This window comes from Marmota monax, unplaced genomic scaffold, assembly GCF_021218885.2.
Source record: "Marmota monax isolate L192 unplaced genomic scaffold, Marmota_monax_Labrador192_F-V1.1 WCK01_AAM20220418_F8-fsc00203, whole genome shotgun sequence".
Taxonomy (NCBI): domain Eukaryota; kingdom Metazoa; phylum Chordata; class Mammalia; order Rodentia; family Sciuridae; genus Marmota; species Marmota monax.
This window is the reverse complement of record NW_026694787.1, coordinates 1825802-1846070: the sequence shown is the minus strand read 5'-3', so window position 1 is coordinate 1846070 and position 20269 is coordinate 1825802. Positions and strand designations below refer to the sequence as shown.

Sequence of the window (20269 nt, the reverse complement as noted above, 5' to 3'; positions counted from 1 at the left end):
TTCATCAGAGTAGAAAGAGTTTCTGTTAAAGCTTCTGGAGACATTTCTCAGCAGTGCTAGACAGTTCTGTTCTTCCCAATAGTCACACGCTGGTCTACAGGTCCCCAAATTCCTAAGTGACTCTAAGCTAAGGTCTTACCATCATTCCAATTTGAAAATATGAAGAAAGAGGAAATTGAGTGAGTAAGATGACTTTTCTAATGAGTCAAGAGTCTCAAGTTTTGTCCTGTCACTATTCCCAGGTGCGAATATTGCCTATGGGGATGTGTTAACCTTAGAAAAATCCTTAGGGAAGGAACCTTTAAATGGATGGATGTTCCTTTGAAAGTTCAGTGTGGGCAGCAATATATCTTTTAACCCAACTCCATTTTTATTGCATCTACCACACCTGCTGCACCCTACTTGTTCCAAACCTTCACAGGTTACCCCCTACCTACTTCAGAGAAAGGCTATACTATACTAACACTCTGTCCTCTCTCCAGAATAGCCCAGCACCTGGCACAATACAACCAGTGCCTGAATAATTAGTCCAAATATTGCTCACCTTTCATGTGTCCAGCTGGAATTTCATCTATTCTAGGAAGCACCTTCTTCACCCTCAATGAGACTCCCATCTTTCAATTTCCTGCTCACTCATCAATAACATTATTTGCCACTCTGGTAATAATGTGGGATTTTAGTTACTTTCTTAACTATATACATCTTACCCCCCAGACTAGACTGAGCCTGTTTTAAAGCAAATTCCATTCAATAAATCTCTTAATCATCATAAACATGATCTCTTTAAAAATGTAAGCACTGAGGGGCTGGGGTTGTGGCTCAGTGGTAGAGTGCTTGCCAGTATGTGTGAGGCACTGGGTTTGATCCCTGGCACCACATTAAAAATAAACAAATAAAATAAAGGTATTGTATCCATCTACAACTAAAAAAATGTTTTTAAATGTAAGCACTGAAATATTTGATAAATCTCATAGCTATGCAAATCTGTTATTTAATAAATACATTTGAACTTGCAAATATGTTACTTTTATGGGTTGTGGCCTGTTTTGTGTGCTGATGATTCAAATCTAATCACTTTCTCTTCTAAACATGGCTTCCTTCTCCTTAATATTAAAATTTACCATCTCTGCACATTGGGAACTCAGAAGTGTTCACTCCTAAATTATTTGGGGAATAAAATGAGAAAAGCTTGAGCTCTTTGGATGATCACATTCTAATAAATAGACTTTATACTAATATTATCCTTTTTTTGAAAAAGGATAGGAGTTCTAGAGCAAATCAGTGTCTTAATGGGTAAGAATGAAAGTATGTTCAGATCACAATTAACCAATTAATTTTTTAATTGCCTGATTTCTCATATCCAAAAATGAAATGAGGATGAATTGCACATCCACACTCACAAAGATTATCTGAGTTATAGTTTCAAAGCATTTCGAGGGCCTTCTTAACCCCAGCTGAGCAAACCAAGTCTCCTTCCCTGGAAGCAAAATAGAAGATGTGGGTACTTTTTGAACATAAAAGTTACCACTTTTTTTTCCAGTTGTTCATGTACCTTTATTTTTAATTTATTTATATGTGGTGCTGAGGATCGAACCTGGTGCCTCACACATGCTAGGCAAGTGCTCTGCCACTGAGCCACAACCCCAGCCCCAAGTTACCACTTTTGCAACCCTCAAGCCAGGTTAGTCTTTTACCCACATCAGTCTCCAGTCAGCCTCACTGGGGGCCACTGAGAAATGCCTCAAAAACTAACCATAAAGAACACATAAAATCCAAAATCTTTGACTATCCCTCAGGTCACCATTTGGAGAGAATAAGACCAGGCACATTCAACACAGGAAGAAAGGCAGCTACTTCCCAAGACAGATAACAGACAGAAAAACAAAACTGCTTCAATGTACTTTGATACCGTCTACCACAAAAAGACTCCAGAGACTCTCAAATCTACTTCTCCTGATAATCTTGTCCACACACCATTTCTGTTCTTCTATAATTAGAATTTCACCTGCATTTCCCTGTCCTCTCCACTGTAGACTAAAATAACTCAAATGTGTATTCACAATAACTTCTTTAGAAATATCAATCCAGGGCACCACAAAAATAAATAAAAAAATAAAAATAACAATCCAGAGCTAGGCATGGTGAAACACACCTGTAATCACACATGCATGGGAGGCTAAGGCAGAAGAATCACAAGTTCTAGGCCAGCCAGGGCAAGTTAGTGAGATCCTGTCTCAGAATAATTTTTTTTTAAAAGGGCTAAGGATGTAACTTGCCTAGCATGCCTGAGGCCCTGGATTCAAACCTTAGTACACCAACCCCCGCAAACATCAATCAATGTAGGAATTTGCAGCCTGCTATTTTTTTTTTTTTTTTTTTTAATTGGCAGCCTGGGTTCCTTAGGTTCACCTTGATGGCTTTTCCCATAGCAGTACCACCACTCTCCAGCTAGGAGGCGGAAGCAGGGTGAGTATTTTCTCCAGCAAAGGCTATGTTGTCAACTCCAGGACCACAGCTTACTCTCCCTTCTATCCTTGCTGAGGGGGAGGGCTGCAAGCTGGTAGCTGGCTCCTGCCAGATGAGAAAGTTGTTCATCCTACCAAGGATCAGGGTGGTTTCTTCCAAAACCTGCTTAAGCTCATTGTTTATTATTGGTATCAAATACTTGGTTAAACAGCATAAAAATATAGAGATGTGAAGAGAGTTAGTGGTAAGAAGGGATAAAGATAACATTTGAAGGTTAAAAGGAAAACCACTGCCAAAACCGGGTGCAGTGGCACATGCCTATAATCCCAGCGGTGTAGGAGGCTAAGGCAAGGGGATCACAAGTTCAAAGCCAGTCTCAGCAATTTAGCAAGGCCCTAGGTAACTCAGCATGACCTTGTCTCTAAATAAAATATAAAAAAGGGCTGGGGATATGGCTCAGTGGTTGAGTGCCCCTGAGTTCAATGAAGGAAGGAAGAAAGGAAGGGAGGGAGGGAGGGAAGGAAAGAACAAACACAACCAAATTAGGTATGTATGGGACAACTAAAAAGATTGAGGGTGGAAGGCTGTGGAATTTTAGAAAGATATGTACTCCAATTGCTTCGTTTATGTTTTCAATGCACGTTAAAGAAATCAATGGGAATTGTAGAGGAGGCACTGTGGATGCACAAAGGAAGGAACTCAAATCAGCAAACCCATATTTAGGGAAAAGGCCTTGATCCTATATCATGACGTTACATGATAAATGCCAAATGAATATATATTGTGAGATTTTTAAGCTAAAATTAGATAATAAGGTAGTGCATATCATTTTTGAGGATTCTCTACTTGATTCAGCTATTTCAAGAAACTAGTCCATAAGGGCCAACATTTTGTGTGTGTGTGTGTGTGTGTATATAGCTCTGCAATACTTAGTAGAAATTAATATATTATTCAATAAGAATAAAATCTAATATGTACATATACACTGTTATATTTTTATTGATTAATAGATTGATTATATATTACTACAAAGCTATTACTATGTTTTTTACCTTAATCTGTCCCTGTGATTTAAAGGTTGCTGTTTATTTGGGGGGTTTTGGTCTTTTGTGAGAAGAGTCACCAATTACTACTTATACAATATTTACTGTCAGAGAAAATGACAGTTTTTATATTACACAATGACAATGGAGTAATATTTGAAATATTACAAGTAAATTGGAATAATAAAGTTTTTTATAATTTTTAAAATATGGATTAAAAGATCAGCCTTTACGCTTTATGTAAGTATCATGGACCCTGTGGCTATTTTTCCTTTTTTCCTAATGGAAGCAAGCCCAGAATAAAGCCTGGCACTCATCTGGCAGTGAGTGGAAAGGAGCCTGATATTGCAGATGGTGGTAAAGGCCTCCTATCATCCGGGTGGGCACTGGCACAGCAACCCACCCTTGATTTCCCAATAGCCAACAGGCAAGCAAAGTGGGCAATATTTCTCAGAAAGGTAGCAATCACTTTCCTTTCCTTCATTTGTGTTTTTCTTATGCATTATTAAAATATTAAAGGAAAAATCATCTATTATGACAGGACCATTTTTAATTCTCGTTCCCATTCAGTCTTTGATGATGTGCATCTAGATATATTTTACATGATTATATCCTAGTATACACAACTTTGTGTTTTGATCTGTTCATTTATTTTGCAAAAAAAAATGTTTTCATATTTCCATTTATTCATTTATCCATTTATTTCATTTATTCAGTGAGCATTTGTTAAAGTGCATATTAAGTTTCAAGCATTATTCCAGGTACTATGAATATAAAGATAGATAAAAACCAGGTCTCTAGTATTGAAAAGTTCTCAGCTTAGTGGAATACAACAGATAATTATAAGGTAAAGTATCACAATAAATACATACTTAAAGGCCTCTGCATTTACTATCTTAATGGCTTCACAATCTTCTAGCTGGAAAATATAACTTAATTCCCTTTCTTGATTATCTTTCATTATCACAAACATTGCTGCAATTACCATGTTTCCCGTGTATTTTTTCTTTCATTAACCATTTTCTGCACATAAATTCTTAGGAATGAGATCACTGAGTCGACAAGTATTATTCAGATTTTTTTAATAGCTCTTCACATACCTTGCTAAATAGCTGCATCCAAGTATCATGCAGATACACAAATTCATCAGTTAGCCTAAGCTTGCCAATAGTCTTACCACTGAACACTTTCTTAGATATTCATAAGTAGAAACCCATTTTTGTCTTAATTTATACTTCTTTAATTAATATCAGGGTGGAACATTTTCTTGTGGTTAAGAATTTTCCCCTTGTGGCAGCGGGGTGCAGTGGTGCACACCTATAATCCCAGCAGCTTAGGTGGCTAAGGCAGGAGGATCGTGGGTTCAAAGCCAGTCTCAGAAACTTAGCAAGGCCCTAAGCAATTTAGCAAGAACCTGTCTCTAAATAAAATATTAAAAAGGGCTAGGGATGTGGTTCAGTGGTTAAGCACCCCTAGGTTCAATCCAGATCTCCCCCAAAATAAGATTTTTCCCCTTGTGGGATTTGTGTTTATGGGCAAATTTATCTATCACTTATCACTGCTCTAGTAGCGTCCCCAAAATTTTCATGTTCATATATAATTTTTTGTTATAATTTTTTATAAATTTTCCCTATTTGTTGCTTTCTTTGCTACATTAGCTTCAAATCATATTAATATTTTAATTTACATTCTGTTTGTTTTTTTCCTCGGGAATTTCTTCCATGGGTACTATCTTAAGAAAACTGACCTATTGTTGGAATAAATGTTGGTTTTCTATTGTCCATTCATTTATCACTCATTCAACTTTCAAGAACTGTTTCTATGTGCCTTGCTTGACAACAGAGACTTAAAAAATGATGAATGACATAACAGTACAAAATATTCAAAACTTGTAAATAGGCAAAAAGAGTTATAGGGTGTCCTCCCAGTGCCACTGGAATCCCATTAACTGCTTCTCTAGGGACATACACCTTTGTTTGACACATTATTTACTATTTCTGAGGCTATGAGGTCAGTTGGTATTCAGGGGGAAAAAGTAATCAGAAAATTCTTCCTATATACAGATACAAATGATCAATCAGAATAATGAAGCTCTAAGTCTGAGGCTCAAAATCTTCCCAGGCCCAAGGGAATGGAGCCTGAGAAGCCAACCCAGTGTCAGGGTGGCTATTTCACCAGCAAGGCTGGCTTTGAATAGCCATGACCAAGCAGGACATGGGAACGCAGTACAACAAAAAGAATAAAGGTCTCCAAACCAATGGATCTGTCTTTGTTCCTCAGCCCTGTCTCTTCTTGGGTCTATTAAGGCTCTTTTCTTATCTACAACAGTAAAGTAGTCAGGACAAGTTCAGTGAGCTAATTTTTAAAGGAACCCATCACAGGGCTAGACATATAGCTCATTGGTACAGCACTTGCCTAGCATGCACGAGGCCTTGGGTTCAATCCTAGCACCACAAAAAAGGAACCTCCTCACACATGCCATATACTTGGTCTTCTAATAAATGTCATTTATTTTCCTTCCCTCTAAATCCACCGTGGATTCTGAGTCCATGCTGAGCAGATGGATCTTAGTCATTTTAGACTCCCAGAGTCTATCATCAATTAAAGCAGAAGAGAAAGTTGGTGATGCTGGGTTGGAATTTCAGAGGCATTAGTATACTGTATTAGAAAGACAATGGTTTCAAATGGCCCCACATCTGACCACAGCTGGCCTGAAGCATTCCTCTGAAGGAATCCGTTTTCTCAGAAGACTCAACTGGATGATTTCTAGGGTTTCTTCAAGTTCGAACATCCAACTTGAAGTCCGGGTAGCCTGTGCATCTGCAACAAGAGCTTCCTATGGCTGTGTGTACAGTGGGTCTGATGGCCTCATGAGGCAATGGCACTGCATGGCTGCTTGCTTACCTCTCCTACCACCTCTATGATGTCACCGACTTTCAGCTCAAGCTCGTCATCATTCTGGGGCAGGTAGCTGAACGCCACCTGGCATCGGCGCCTCCGTCGCTCCCCTGGATGGGAAAAGCAGAATATTTAGATATAGTTCTTCTCCCAAACTAAGATTTTTAAAGAGACGTTTCCTAAGCATGCAGGCAAATTAAGCTGACTTGTCTCAAATATGCTCTCTGGGACATGGCTAGAGGCACAGCAGCCCTGATCTCTTAGAGGCAGTAGAAAGCAGAGCAATGCTTCTTGGTCTTTTAAAAGCTGCTGGGTCAAAAAAGGCATGGATATGAGAAACTGATCCATTGGTGCAGAAGGCAAAAACCCCACCCCTGAAGCACTGGAGCACAGTGTTGCCTTAAACGGTTTTCCATGGATAGGGCTTTATATTTGCTGCAGTTAATTTTTGATGAAAGCTGATGTGATGTGGTAGAGAAACAAGAATGGTCTGCTTTGAATGCTAGCAAGGCAGAGAGCATTTTCCCCCAAATGGCAAAGGAAAAGAGAAAGTATCCTGACCTTTTTCCTGCTACTCATCACCCTTTCAACATGCTGGAACTCAGGCCTGATAAGCAAAGGCTGGTTAGGTTTCAGTCTGCTCTTGGTACCATTTTAAATGCCCCACAGGGTTCAACAAATCCACTTCTTTCCTCTTCCCTTGGTCCCAGGGGATCCATTAACAGGCTCTCTAGCTGTCTACACAGAACCAACCCAGGCAAATCAAGATAAAAGCCAGGGCCACACTTCACTTCACCAGAGGACACTCAAGGTTACATCATCTCACTCACCCAGGGTGGCCCACCTGGGAGCCTCCAGTTTAGAGCTGGTTCAAGTACAGATATGTCTGTCCACAGCACATCTGCACCACAGATGTGCACTGTGGGGAAAGAGAACATGAATGTGGGACATGTTTGTGTGTGAGAGAGAGAGAGACACAGATGACAGAAACACAGACATGCAATAGTGGAGGCCTAAGTCAGAGAGAGGTGGATGAGAGCTAAGATGGACACTGCCCCAGAAGTTTGTTGCTTATAGCTGACACCTCACACAACTCCTTCACACCACCACATGGCTTAGAAAACCAAAGGGATCAACGACTTCAAAGAAACACATTTAGAAATGCTAAAATTATTTTGAGGTACTGCCTCTGGGGATTCTTTTTCTTTTCTAATCTTTTCCCTGAGAAAGGAAGTCCCTGTAGGGGTGATCACAGAGCACATTAATGCCCCCGTGCAGCATGACATCACACAAAGAGGAAGGTGTCTGTGCTACATCTAATGTGCTTTCCAATCAATATTTTTCAAAAGCCGGCGGCCTAGTTCCCTGTTTCATTGTTCTCTTCCTGCATCTCACTAAGGAAGAATAGGGTTGAAACAGGTACAAGGACAGAAGTTCGAATCAATATCTTCTCTAATCACATCTTTGATGACTATACAAATAATCTCTATCTCGTGGTGCAAAGTCATCCGCCAGTGCATCTTAATAAGAACAAACTCAGAACTCTCAGGCCCATCCCAGGTGAGCACTGCAGCCTATCACCATAAGGAGGGCCTGGCTCTCCCTGGAACTGAAGGTCCCTGCATGCTGGCTTGTTTCTCCAAGGCAGCAAGGCCAGGGGAGTGATATTCCAGTGCAGAGAACACCATCACTGCTCCATGGTTTTCTGATACCATAGAGGATAGAAGTTTCTCATTCTAGGGGCTGGGGTTGTGGCTCAGCGGTACAGCACTTGCCTAGCAGGTGTGAGGCACTGGGTTTGATTCTCAGAACCACATAAAAATAAATAAAATAAAGGTACTGTATCCAACTACTGTGTGTGTGTGTGTTGTATGTGTGTGTTTTAAGAAACAGAAAATCTAGATGACAAAGCAGTCTTGGCACCCCTATCCAACCCCCATCCCCAGTTAGACCCCATTAAATGAAGTACATGAGTCTTTAAGAGCTTTCATTTTCTACACATTATCTTCAAAGTAAATTCTGCAGACACAAATTTGAGCATGAAACAAGTAAAATGACAAATGTCTGAAAACTCACACAACCACAGAAATCATCAAAGTCCCTACCAAAATGACTTAAAAGTAAAATGTGAAGACCCAGTGTTAGCTGAAGCTGTAAAACTTACAGTTTTACATAAGTTCATATCTTCAAAAAACCCTCTATAGTAAAACATAGCATCTAACCCAACACTGCACAGATGGCTAGGGCAGGAGTGATACGTTCTTTAAAAAAAGACTAATCTAACAGACTTAGGACCTGGAACAGAATCATCAGATTTCTCTAGAGCCAAATCTCTGCATTGGACTTTCCTATGGAATTCCAGACCTGCCTGGTATCAGAAGAATGGTTCATTCACTAATTTCTCTCTACCAAGCTAAACAATATTTCTTAAAAAGCCCCTAAGGGCTAGGGATATAGTTCAATTGGTAGAGTGCCTGCCTAGCATGCACAAGACCCTGGGTTCAAACCCAAGCACCACTAAAAAAATTTAAAAAGCCTCTAATAAGATTACTTAATTGGTGGCATGAAGTCCTATAAAACACATTGTCAACATACCCAGAAAAGCCCTACAGAGAGCACAAGGGAGAGACTCAGAGGTAGCTGGTGGTAAAGATCACGTCACCTGACCCCAAGCAGAAACAGTAACCCTACCCCCTAATTGGAATAGCTCATGATCCTTAAATCTCTTCTGATACCCATCACTATTAGCTCATCCTGCTAGTCACGTACCTTAACAAGGAAAGCACCAGAACCATTTTGCAAATGAGGAAACCAGGGTTCACTGACTCACCAGAGTCACCAAGCTAGTAAGTGGCAGTATTTCCTTGACTGAATCCAGAGCTCTCTCTCCAGTCCTAGATGAACCAGCTAGTCCCAAATTCACTGCAATTTGTATTTAACTGCTTCTTGCCACACATCACCCGGTCTTCACCATAACTCTCTCATTACAGGGCACTCCCATGCTCCAGTATGCTGCTTTTCTAGGCCTGAGCTCTAGCACATCCCTGGCTTGAGCTTGTGTGCCAGACCTACCAAGCCTATGACCCAATTCAAGTGGGATGCTTGAAGATCACCTGCATCCATCCATCTTAAACATCGGGAAGTTCAGGGTGTCATTTTTTCCTCTCCTGGCATTTCACTGACGTTTACTAGTGAATCTTGACCTTCCTCATAGAAGCAGGGAGATGACATCTCCTTCTAATAGCTACTACAAATTGGAGATTAAAATGTATAATTTATCTATACTTGGGATTTAGAATCCCTTAGTTTCAGCTACCACCTTCATGCCCAGATGAACTGGGCATAGAATCTTTGGTGTGAACTCATTTTAACACACTTTACTGAGTTTTCTTCTCTGGAATAAACCAAGTCTTAAAAGAAAAGTTTTCTTTAAAAAAATTAAATATATTTGCTGACTATGGCCAAAAATATGAGTCTTAGAAAAACTAAGAAGTAGTACAACCAGAGATATGAAAAATTATGCTCTATATGTATAATATGAATTGTAATAACAAATTAGAATAAAAAATAATAAAAAAAGAAAGAAAAAAACATTTTTTTGTACATTAAAAAAAAAAAACCTAAAAAGTAGAGAAAATGTGTTTTTCCTCATTCACATCAGCACCATTGTCACTATTCCATGCTGTGATGTGTTTTCTAGGCAGGGCCGCTTCTCACACATAACTGAAACAAGGAATGGACATAAATTTTATCTATTACATATTCAAATGCACATGCACACATGGCTTATCAAGGAAGTAGGAATAAGGAAGACTCCCAAAGCATACTTGATATGTCTCTACTTTATATGACAGCCATGAAATACACATACATGAGCATGTGCTAATATGCAGGAACATACACATGCATGTATGAAAAGACAGGCTCACCTTCCACTCTCTCACTAGAACTCATAGCACTTTCCAATCTTAATTAGTTTTACTTAACAATGACTAACATTCATTGAGAAAGTACTATGTTCCAGGGTTTATTAAGCACTTTACCTGTATTATCCCCATTTAATTCTCAGGCTGAACCTTTAAGGTAGATTACTGACCCTCTCCCATTTTTACAGACAAGGAGATTAAGGAGGCACATGGAGATCAAGCATTTTACAAGAAATTTTACACTTAGCAAATAGAGAGCCTAGGACTTCAAACCAGGTGGTGCAACTCTAGGGGTCTGGCTGCTTTTAAGAAGACTCAGATTGCAGGAAGGATAAACTAGGTTAACATGGTCCATGGTTAAGAGGTGAAACCACAAAGTGAAAAGCCACAAATAAGGAGTATTTCCCTATAGTTGCTGGGAATTGGGGCCTGTAGGCCCCTGTTTTAATGAAGTGGAGAAAGCAAGGCAGCACATTCACCTTTCCTGAAAATGAAACAACAGGAACTGGAAAGCAAACCATGGCCCAGTCCCAGAACAAGACAAACAACCATAGTTTTAGAGCCTTCATCCTAGGGTCTTTGGACAAGTGAGAACTTTACTAGACCAATTCATTCAATGGCCAATGAAAATATAACCACGAAAAATGTCAAAGATAAAGAAAGGTCAACTGAGAACTTCCTATACTCAGTCTACTTTTTAACATCCCACATATCCCATGACAAAATAAAACTATAAGGGTTTAAATCATTCGATGCTTTCAAGGAACCCATTAAATTAACCAAATGTATCCTTACTGCATATCTGGGGAACGTGAAAGTATTCTGAAATCATATCGCAAGAGAGAAAACATTTGATAAAATCAAAGAGGAAAATCAAAAGTTCCTAATTCCCAGTGTCCATGTTTCTTCTGGCATTTTCCCCAGGCACAGCTTGGGGTCCACCTGTGCCAGAATGTTAATGTGCAGATTATCATTATACCTCTTGAACTCACTCTCTAGGGACAGAGCCAGGGATCTATATTTGAAGCTGTCTATCACTATGATGATGCTCATGAAAATCTAGACCTCCACAATGAATCAGCCCAACATATCACAGGAGGTAGGAAAACATCTTACAGGAACAGGTGGTCTTCTCTTGATAGACTAACTCAGTGGTTCTTTCTTGGGATGGGCAGGGGGAGTACCAGGGATTGAACTCAGGGGCACTCAACCACTGAGCCACATCCCCAGCCCTATTTTGTATTTTATTTAGAGACATGGTCTCACTGAGTTACTTAGTGCCTCACCATTGCTGAGGCTGGCTTTGAACTCACAATCCTCCTGCCTCAGCCTCCCTAGCCACTGGGATTACAGGCTTGCACCACTGCACCCAACTCAGTGGTTCTTAATCTTAGTGGCACACTGAAATCACCTGGAGCTTTCATAAAACTCCCAAAGTGGCAGACCCTGAGGGACTAGCTCTCCATAGAAAAATGGCTTCTTCTAGGACTGGGGCAAAGCAAATAGAGGTGAGACTGAAATATATGGTTGTTGCAAGTCTTTCCAGTGGCCAACTTTGGGACAATAATAGCATGTACTGAGGGATGTGCTAGAATTTGTTCATTTCCAAAAAAGAATTCATAAGTCTGTACTGATATCTCAATAAGTAGCAAGCTAACTAGATAGATGGATAAGACTGATAAATAGGTGGGGCATGGTGATGCACGCCTGTAATCCCAGCGGCTCAGGAGGCTAAAACAGGAGAATTGCAAGTTCAAAGCCAGCCTCAGCAGCTGCAAAGCACTAAGCAACTCAGTGAGACCTTATCTCTAAAGAAAATACAAAATAGGGCTGGAGATGTGGCTCAGTGGTTGAGTGCCCCTGAGTTCAATTCCCGGTACCAAAAAAAAAAAAAGTGAAAGCACCTTTTTTTTTTGTTTTTACAAAAGAATGTTGACTAATTAGTTATTAATAATAACTAATAAGTATAGAGATTATAGAAAAAGACAATCATCATTTTGCAACCATCATAGTAACAATTGATTCTGGCAAAAATCAATTGTTCTGAACCACTGGGTGAAAGCTTGTTGAGAATTAAGATGTTTACAGAATCTCAAGGTGTCTTTCTCAGATTATTATTAATTACAAAAGGAAAATGGTCCCATAAGAATGGAGAAAGCTGGCAGATACAGCTTTACCCAAGTGATCAAAGTTACTTACCATCACCAATCATGAGACATTGACATTTATCATGTGCCTACAGAATATTCCTGCCACATTTACCTAAATCTAACCATGAGGAAGCTATTCTGCAAATCCAAAATGAGGGACAGTTCACAAACACTGACCTATTTTTTTTTCCTTTTTTAAAGTCAGCGTCACAAAATATTTTTAAAAGCTTGAAAACCATTTTAGATTTCTAGAGAAGTAAAGATAACCATAAATATGTACAAATGTTAAATGTCAAATTAAAAGAGTGAAGAGATATGGCAACTATTAACAATGCATGATCCCTAATTGAGTTCTAGATTGTTTAAAGGATAGAGGACATTATTGGGAGAACTGGGTAAATTTGGATATGGACTTATTCTGTTACATTCTTGAGTGTGTTAATTCTACTGGGGCTACATAGCAGAATGTCTTCCGTGTTAGGAAATACATTCTGAGGTATTTAGGGATGAAGCACCCTGATGATTGTATCTTACTTTGAAATTGTTTAAGAAAAAAAAGAGTGTATTTGGAGACAGGGATAAAAAGAAAATATGGCAAAATGATAACTGATGAACCTAGGTGGACGTTCATTGGACTATACATTTGAAATTTTTCAGAGTAAAAAATTTAGGGAGAAACGGGAAAATACCAATACCTGGGCCCTACCTCTAGAGATTCTGATTTCATTAATCTGGGGTATACCTTGAACATTCGGATTTTAAAAGATCTGTGAAAAGGTGATTCTAATGTGTAGCCAAGGTTGACAGACATCTAGACAAATCTGTTGTCCAAAAAAGAGCATCAGGTCAAAAATAAATGGGACTTTTCCAGAACCACATTACTTTAGAGACTACCTTCAGTATCTTTTCCAACAAAGAGAGAAATCAGACTTCTAAATATTTATAATATTATACTAATAGTGATAATTATTAGGTGAATGCTGGTATGCTGTGATTTTACTTCACAGGCTTTTGGATCTGTTGTACTACGTAGTTCTAAGTTCTGAAATGTGTTCCTGGAAGGCAAAAGGGTGGAGAATATGGAGATCTCTGCTCTGGTGCACTAGCAACATCACTAGAGGTGCAACAACTCCCCACATTACTTAGCAGCATGATGACTTATTGAAGAAGCTGTCCTTGTGTTGGAAACCTCAATTTACACAAGAGGCAAGGTTTCATATCTTGGGATAGAAAAAAACAATATAAACTAAACTAAATAAATATGGAGATTCATACATTTTACTTGGGTCCTAGATGTGAAGGAAAAAAAAAAGTAAAATTAGTGATCTTGTGGACCCTGTATCATATCCTTTATTGAAAACATTTCCAATCATTAAACTATTTTAATGTGATTTGAGGAAGAGGATGACACTTCAGAAACCATTCATACTCTGGGGGAAAAAGGGACTTCTTGGGTCTTTCTTTTCAAACTCCTCTTGGTTGTGCCTGAACTGTGACATTGAAAATATGTACATGTAAATGAACTAGTACTGTGTGGTCCCTGGAAATGAGTCTGCTTGATTCTTAAAGGGATGTGTATGATTGACATCTCTGCATAGCAGAAAACAGGAACTCCATTTGCCTGCTACTTCAAAGGCAAGAGTCATGGGGAAAGCCGTGATAGCTACGCCAGTGCTCATTTTCTCTCAAGTCCCACAAGAATACAGGACAAAATGGAGAACCAGTAGGGATCCACTTATTAGGGCCTCTGAGCCATAGTGAGGAGAGAGGGAGGCAGGTGAAGTCAAGAGTCACACACAAAAAAATCAACTTCATCTTGTTGGTGATGAAGGAAATGAACATATAGTATAGAGGCACTTTTGGCTTCAAACTTGAAGTCCCTTCCCTCAGATCTTCACACCAGACGTATGAAGCTCAGGTTGCTTGCCCCATCTTTATAATGAGCACAGAAAGGCTGGGTAACTTGTCCAAGGCACATGTTAAATAGATTGTGGTCATCAGCCTGCTTCTTCTACTGATCCAGAAAATACCTGAAGGGAAGACTGACAGTGAGTCTCTGGGAGACTCTGGCTTCCAAGCTAAGGATAAGGACTTTATTTTATGGGCTGTGAGAATCCGAAAGCCTCCGGACAGGTGTGTTAGTCAGTTTTTCATTAATGTGAGCCAAATTCATGACAAAAACAACTTAGAAGAAGAAAAATTTATTTGGGCTCACAGTTTCAGAGTTTTAAGTCCATGGTCAGCTGAATCCATCACTGTGTGCCCAAGGTGAGGCAGAACATCATGGCAGAAGGGTGTGGCAGAGGAAAGGTATTCACCTCATGGCAGCCAGGAAGCAGAAGAAGGGAAGAGCCAGGGGAACAAGATACAATTCCCAGAGACGTCCTTCCTCTAGCCATTCCCCACCTACTTACAGTTATCGCTTAGTACTATCTAATGGATCAATCCACTGATTAGGTCACCCCTTATCATCTAATCATTTCACATCTGAATATTTCTTCATTGTCTATCACATGAGTTTATTGGAGGACATGTCATATCCAAACCATAACAACAGGGAAGTATGGAACAAGATGTGATGAGCACAGTGACAGAGAAAGAAGTGCTTGGAGTCGAGGGTGTGTAGGATGGCTTCGAGGAGAGAGCCTGAAAGTAGGTAGATGGCCCAACGGAAGAAGACAATGGAAGACAGAATGAATCACATACCCAGGGAAGTAAAGGTCAATACACAGTCATGAAGGCAGATATATACAGCACCATCATCAGTTGATGAGTCTGTTGATCCCTAGGGGGCCTGATGACTCTCTCTTACTTGTCCTTGATCCCTAGCACCTAGCTCAGTGTCTGAGTATTCACTCAATCCATTCTTGACAAATGAATGGCTTAACGAGTTAATGAATACCTATTCTGCATCCTGTCAGTGGGTCATGGTTTTCTGGAATACAAACTCCCAGTCAAAGAGGCACTGGAGAAGGACAGGAAGGGTAGAGAGAAGGAGAGAGAAAATATAAACGGTGTTAAATAGGGTACCCACCAATATATGCTTAAAAGTTAATGCCATCTCGAATTTTTGATGTGTGGGGATGGAAAGATGGTGGACCCTGTGGTGTTGCCACTGTGTCGGTGGTGCTTCATTCTCCACCAGCATTATAATACAAAATATCTGTAATTTTCAACAATGATCTATTCCTAACTGCTTTCCTCTTACAAATTCACAGTCTACTTGCAATTATTCCTACTAAAGGACAAAGCAGGGTTATATATGAACAAAATATTATATATATTTGATTTTAAGTTTGGTCCTCTTAAAAGGCAGAAAACATTTATTTTAAGTAGGCAGAGATATTTGTGTAAGAATGTCAGGGCAAAATTTTTTCTAATACCAAATGCATATTGCACAAAAATCTATATGGGAAACCCTCCGAATGTCATGGCATATTCCGTATCCATTAAACACAACAAGTAGTTGTATGCATATTGATGTGAAAAGGTGTCCATAATACATTTAAAAAAATTCATACATGTATATGATCCCAATTTGATAAACACACATGCACAGTAACTGCAACACCATCAACTATTTTATTTATTCCTGATCACCCAGGACCTAGCACAGAACATGCATTCAACAAATGTTTATTGGAAAATAAATGAATCCACTCAACAGTCAACTAATATGTGAGGACTTAGCACAATTCGATGAATGAGAGAAAAGGGTGTGCCATGTACTTGAACCCTCTTCTGTAAGCACATGAAATGGTATGAACGGCTATACCCCGAAGTGAAGGTGACACTTCCTCAAAGTGACTTTGGGAAAGGTGTAAAAAGACTCATTTAAATGCTTCTGCACATCCATTTCTTTTTCAAAGAGCACATAAAACACCATAATAGATTTGGTTTTAAATACACAATCACCTATTAATTATCTTGTACTATGAAACTTATCTTTCTGAACACACTTGCAAGACATTAATAGTAAAGTCAGTACCTATTCTACAAGTAAATAAATACCAATTGAATCAGGCAGAAAGGTGCTTTCCGAGGGCCAAATGACAAAAGAATTGTAGTCTCTGAATGACAACTAGCTGCCTGGTCCATGAAGGCAGCCTAGAGAAATGGCTCCATACCTATAGCCCGCACTAGTCACAATTCTGATCAGATGCTGTTACAAGAGCTCTGAGGAGACTACATTATCCTATCAGTGAGCAATCCAAGGTCATTTTCCCTGTCCTGACTCCCCTGGCCCACACAATGGTCTCTATCCAGGGGGAGGGGCCTGTGTCCATCTTCTGAGCTTCCTCATCAAACTCACTCATAGGAACACCACAGTCTCTCAGCCATAGGGGTTCCATCTCTGGGTTCCCCTAACAACCACTGCTTTTCTAACACTGTCCTCACTATTGCATTTTCATTATCTCTGAGAATCAGATTTATGTTTGTCTCCACCGCTTCAATCTTTAACTCTTTCATGAACACTTTTTCGACAAATTCAACTCCTTCACCAACTCCCATGTGTGTCTTCTTATGGTTATGATGATACCATTTCTTCATAAATGCCCTCTCTCAATCAAAATGTGGACCCAGGTATTTAGAAAGAGAGAGAGGAACACAAACCCCTGATCTAGTCCTGTCTCAGTCCTAAAAACTTCAAACTAATGCACTATTTTTTTTAATTTTTATTTTTTAGTTGTTGATTGACCTTTATTTTTTTAAATTTATATGCGGTGCTGAGACTCAAACCCAGTGCCTCACATGCTAGGCAAGTGTGCTACCGCTGAGCACCAGCCCCAGCCCCCTAATGCACTATTTAATGAAGCCTCTAGAAATAGTCTAAAAGTTGGCTGATTAAAATATGATTTAAAAAATGAGTTTCTACTTATTGCCAGCACAATATATAGAAAGGATCATCAACTTAATAATCTGACTTTCTGCAAAGATAGGCTGCATGTGAATATTTTCAATGTTAATACAGTCATCTGATATTTCCTTAGAAGCCACATCTATACTATTGATGTCATGGGCATAAAGAATTCATTGTCAGGCTGGGGATGTGGCTCAAGGGTAGCATGCTCACCTGGCATGCGCAGGGCGCTGGGTTCGATCCTCAGCACCACATAAAAATAAAATAAAGGTGTTGTATCCACTAAAAACTAAAAAATAAATATTAAAAAAAGAATTCATTGTCCTCCACCTCCACCATCTTATAAAAATAGTGTTTTATTGCTCATGAATATATTGTCCACATTGAAAGCATTAAATCACATTAAGAGAACCCCCCCTAGTAACAATGAATACCACCATTATGTATAATTATAATGTACCAATAATTTTTTTCCAATAATTTTTTTTAATTTAAAAAAAGAGAAGCCTAAGCTCACAAGACAGAAGAAACACACAGCCCATTGGACTTAGCACTGCAACCACTATAGGGCTCTTAGCCTCTCATGTATGCAATGGGGATGATGGGAAAAGACCTACTTTATAGGCACGTTTAATGCCACCTGACTCCCTCTCTATTTCCATTTGGCTTTATACTCATGCTTCTGTTAAAAGGAAGCTTTGTTAATTATTTATACTGGCTCAACCAATTTTCTTTTCACCAGTTTTCCCTTCCCATCAGAGTGATATAAAGAAACACTGAAAAACAAAATCAGTGGTCTCAAAATATTCCTTTTCTCCCTGTCCCCTAGAATGGTCTCAGGCCTTGGTTTTGACCTTTCGACATGCCCCTCAATCCAAATGACCCAACTTATAGCAAGTCATTCTAGGGGACACCTCCCTAAGGCATCTCTGGTCTGGCTCCTCCAGTCCAGACAGCTAGCTCTCTGGGACAGAGTCTAAATTTTCAGAGGAAAAAATCTAATACATAAAGCACATTGCTCTTCTCTGCTTTAGCAAGGCTGATTTTGGCAAAATGCCCAAAAGAACTGAACATATTTATAGAGTTTTGTTTGATCTACTTTTAAATGCTCCATGCAGAGTCATTCAAGTGAAATGAGAATACAGAATTTCAAAGGAAAAATTGAAGACTCTAAATATAAGTTATTTGTTGGGCATAAACAAGATTTCTCCCTTTTCTCCAACATACTCCCTCAAATACGTCTATTTTTAAAGGCATTCTCAAACTTTGCTGCTGACAAATAGACATATCAGACCCCTAACTTTTACTGTTAAAGGAGGAAAGTGGGCAAAGAGGGAGCAAGACAGAGGATGAGGAGATGGAGAAGGGGGGAAAGAGGAGGAATGAGGGGGAGAGAGGAGGGAAGGTTGAGGGAAGTAGGGAGGAGGAGGAGATGGAGGGAGAGAGGGGGAAGGAGAGAGAGAACACAAACATTTTAAGAACTGGGACAAAGGTCTGGAAAAATAATCATCCAGGATCCACATCTTAACTATTCTTAAGAGCATCTGCGGTCAGGGGGCAGATATTCACCACAAATAAATCTGGATGTTCACAGTTTTTAAAACCAGCATCAAAAAATGGCCACTGCAGTGGGAGCTTTAGAGATTGACAGAAAATTCCACACATTCCACTTTTGGGGAAGGGGGAAATCTTGTCACGGGTAGTCAAAATATTTTTAAATTTAGACTCATTTTTAATATAGTTCACCTTCTCATTTCCATCAGAACAAAGCAGAAGAGGAAACCTAGGCATTTATGAATTGTCTTAAAGTGAATGGGAGTTTATATCTTTGCAATTCATTCTTCAATATTTAAAAAGCTAAACCTCTCAAGTGAAGGTCCTTTTGGGGGTCTGTGGCTAGAATTCAGAGGATCTGAACTTGGTGGAGGCTGGGATATAGCTCAGTGGCAGAGCACATGCGCTACATGCACAAGGATATGGGTTCCTTCCACAGCACCCAAAAGTAAACAAACAATAAGCAAACGTGGATGGAAAGAAAAATAAATATTTTATTATCCTCTAACTGAAATGTGGCTTTTATTTCCACTATGAACATAGACAACAAACCACATTGGTATTAGCAGCACCTGTGAATTTTATTTATTTCCCATTTTATGGATAAAAAATTTCAGTTCACAGCTGCGGTTATTTTGAAACATCATTTACACTCATCTCTGCTTCAAAATCATGATTGCCATTAGATTCAATGCAGGATCTTTCTATGTAATGCATTGATAAAGAATATGTATTACTTATGTTTTGCCATGTTTTGATATCTGTATTTCAGTATGATTAGTTTCCTTTGTAATATTATGGATTCTATTTTATTCATTTATAAACATTATTCTGAAAAGGGGTCCATAGGCTTCACCAGGCTGGGAAGCTGGTTCCATGGCAATTGAAAAATTAAAAAATTTAAGAACTTCTAATCCTGTATTTCAAGATTATGGTTTCCAAGGAAACCCACAGGTGAGGGGGGAATTTTATGTAAATGTATAAAATAAAACAGTAAACATTTGAACTCTGTTCACTGCAACATTTCATAGGCTAAAGGACTATACTGGGCAACTTCATGAGTCCAGATCCACAAATGGCCGCGTGGCACAGTGTTCAGGAAGTTGCTTGCCAAGTGCCCTCTTATTAATCGGGTCAGTGGCTGGCAAGAGCCCCGCTCTGTCATCTGGCGTCTTGGCTCAGTGGAGCTCAATGCCCATGCTTCCTTCCAGGGAGGCCAGCACAGCTAATTTGCAGGCTGACACCTGCCACAGCCTCACCACTGACCCCCTTACAACCTTCATTCTCTCCCTTTTCTAGCTACTGAAATTCTGGAAAGTACCCTGAGCTTCCTGCCCGCTCTGGGATGAAGATATTGATAAGGCTTCCCTA

General features: G+C 39.4%; 1 protein-coding gene across 8 annotated transcripts in view; it reads right to left on the bottom strand.

The window, feature by feature from the left end:
- Positions 1-20269, bottom strand: part of Sh3kbp1 (SH3 domain containing kinase binding protein 1) — a 331424-nt gene that overhangs the window by 159871 nt on the left and 151284 nt on the right. For all 8 annotated transcript variants that reach the window (XM_058573076.1, XM_058573077.1, XM_058573075.1 and 5 more), the window contains one exon: positions 6414-6517. In XM_058573076.1, the coding sequence (XP_058429059.1) occupies positions 6414-6517 (104 nt within the window). The remainder of the gene's footprint in view (positions 1-6413; positions 6518-20269) is intronic.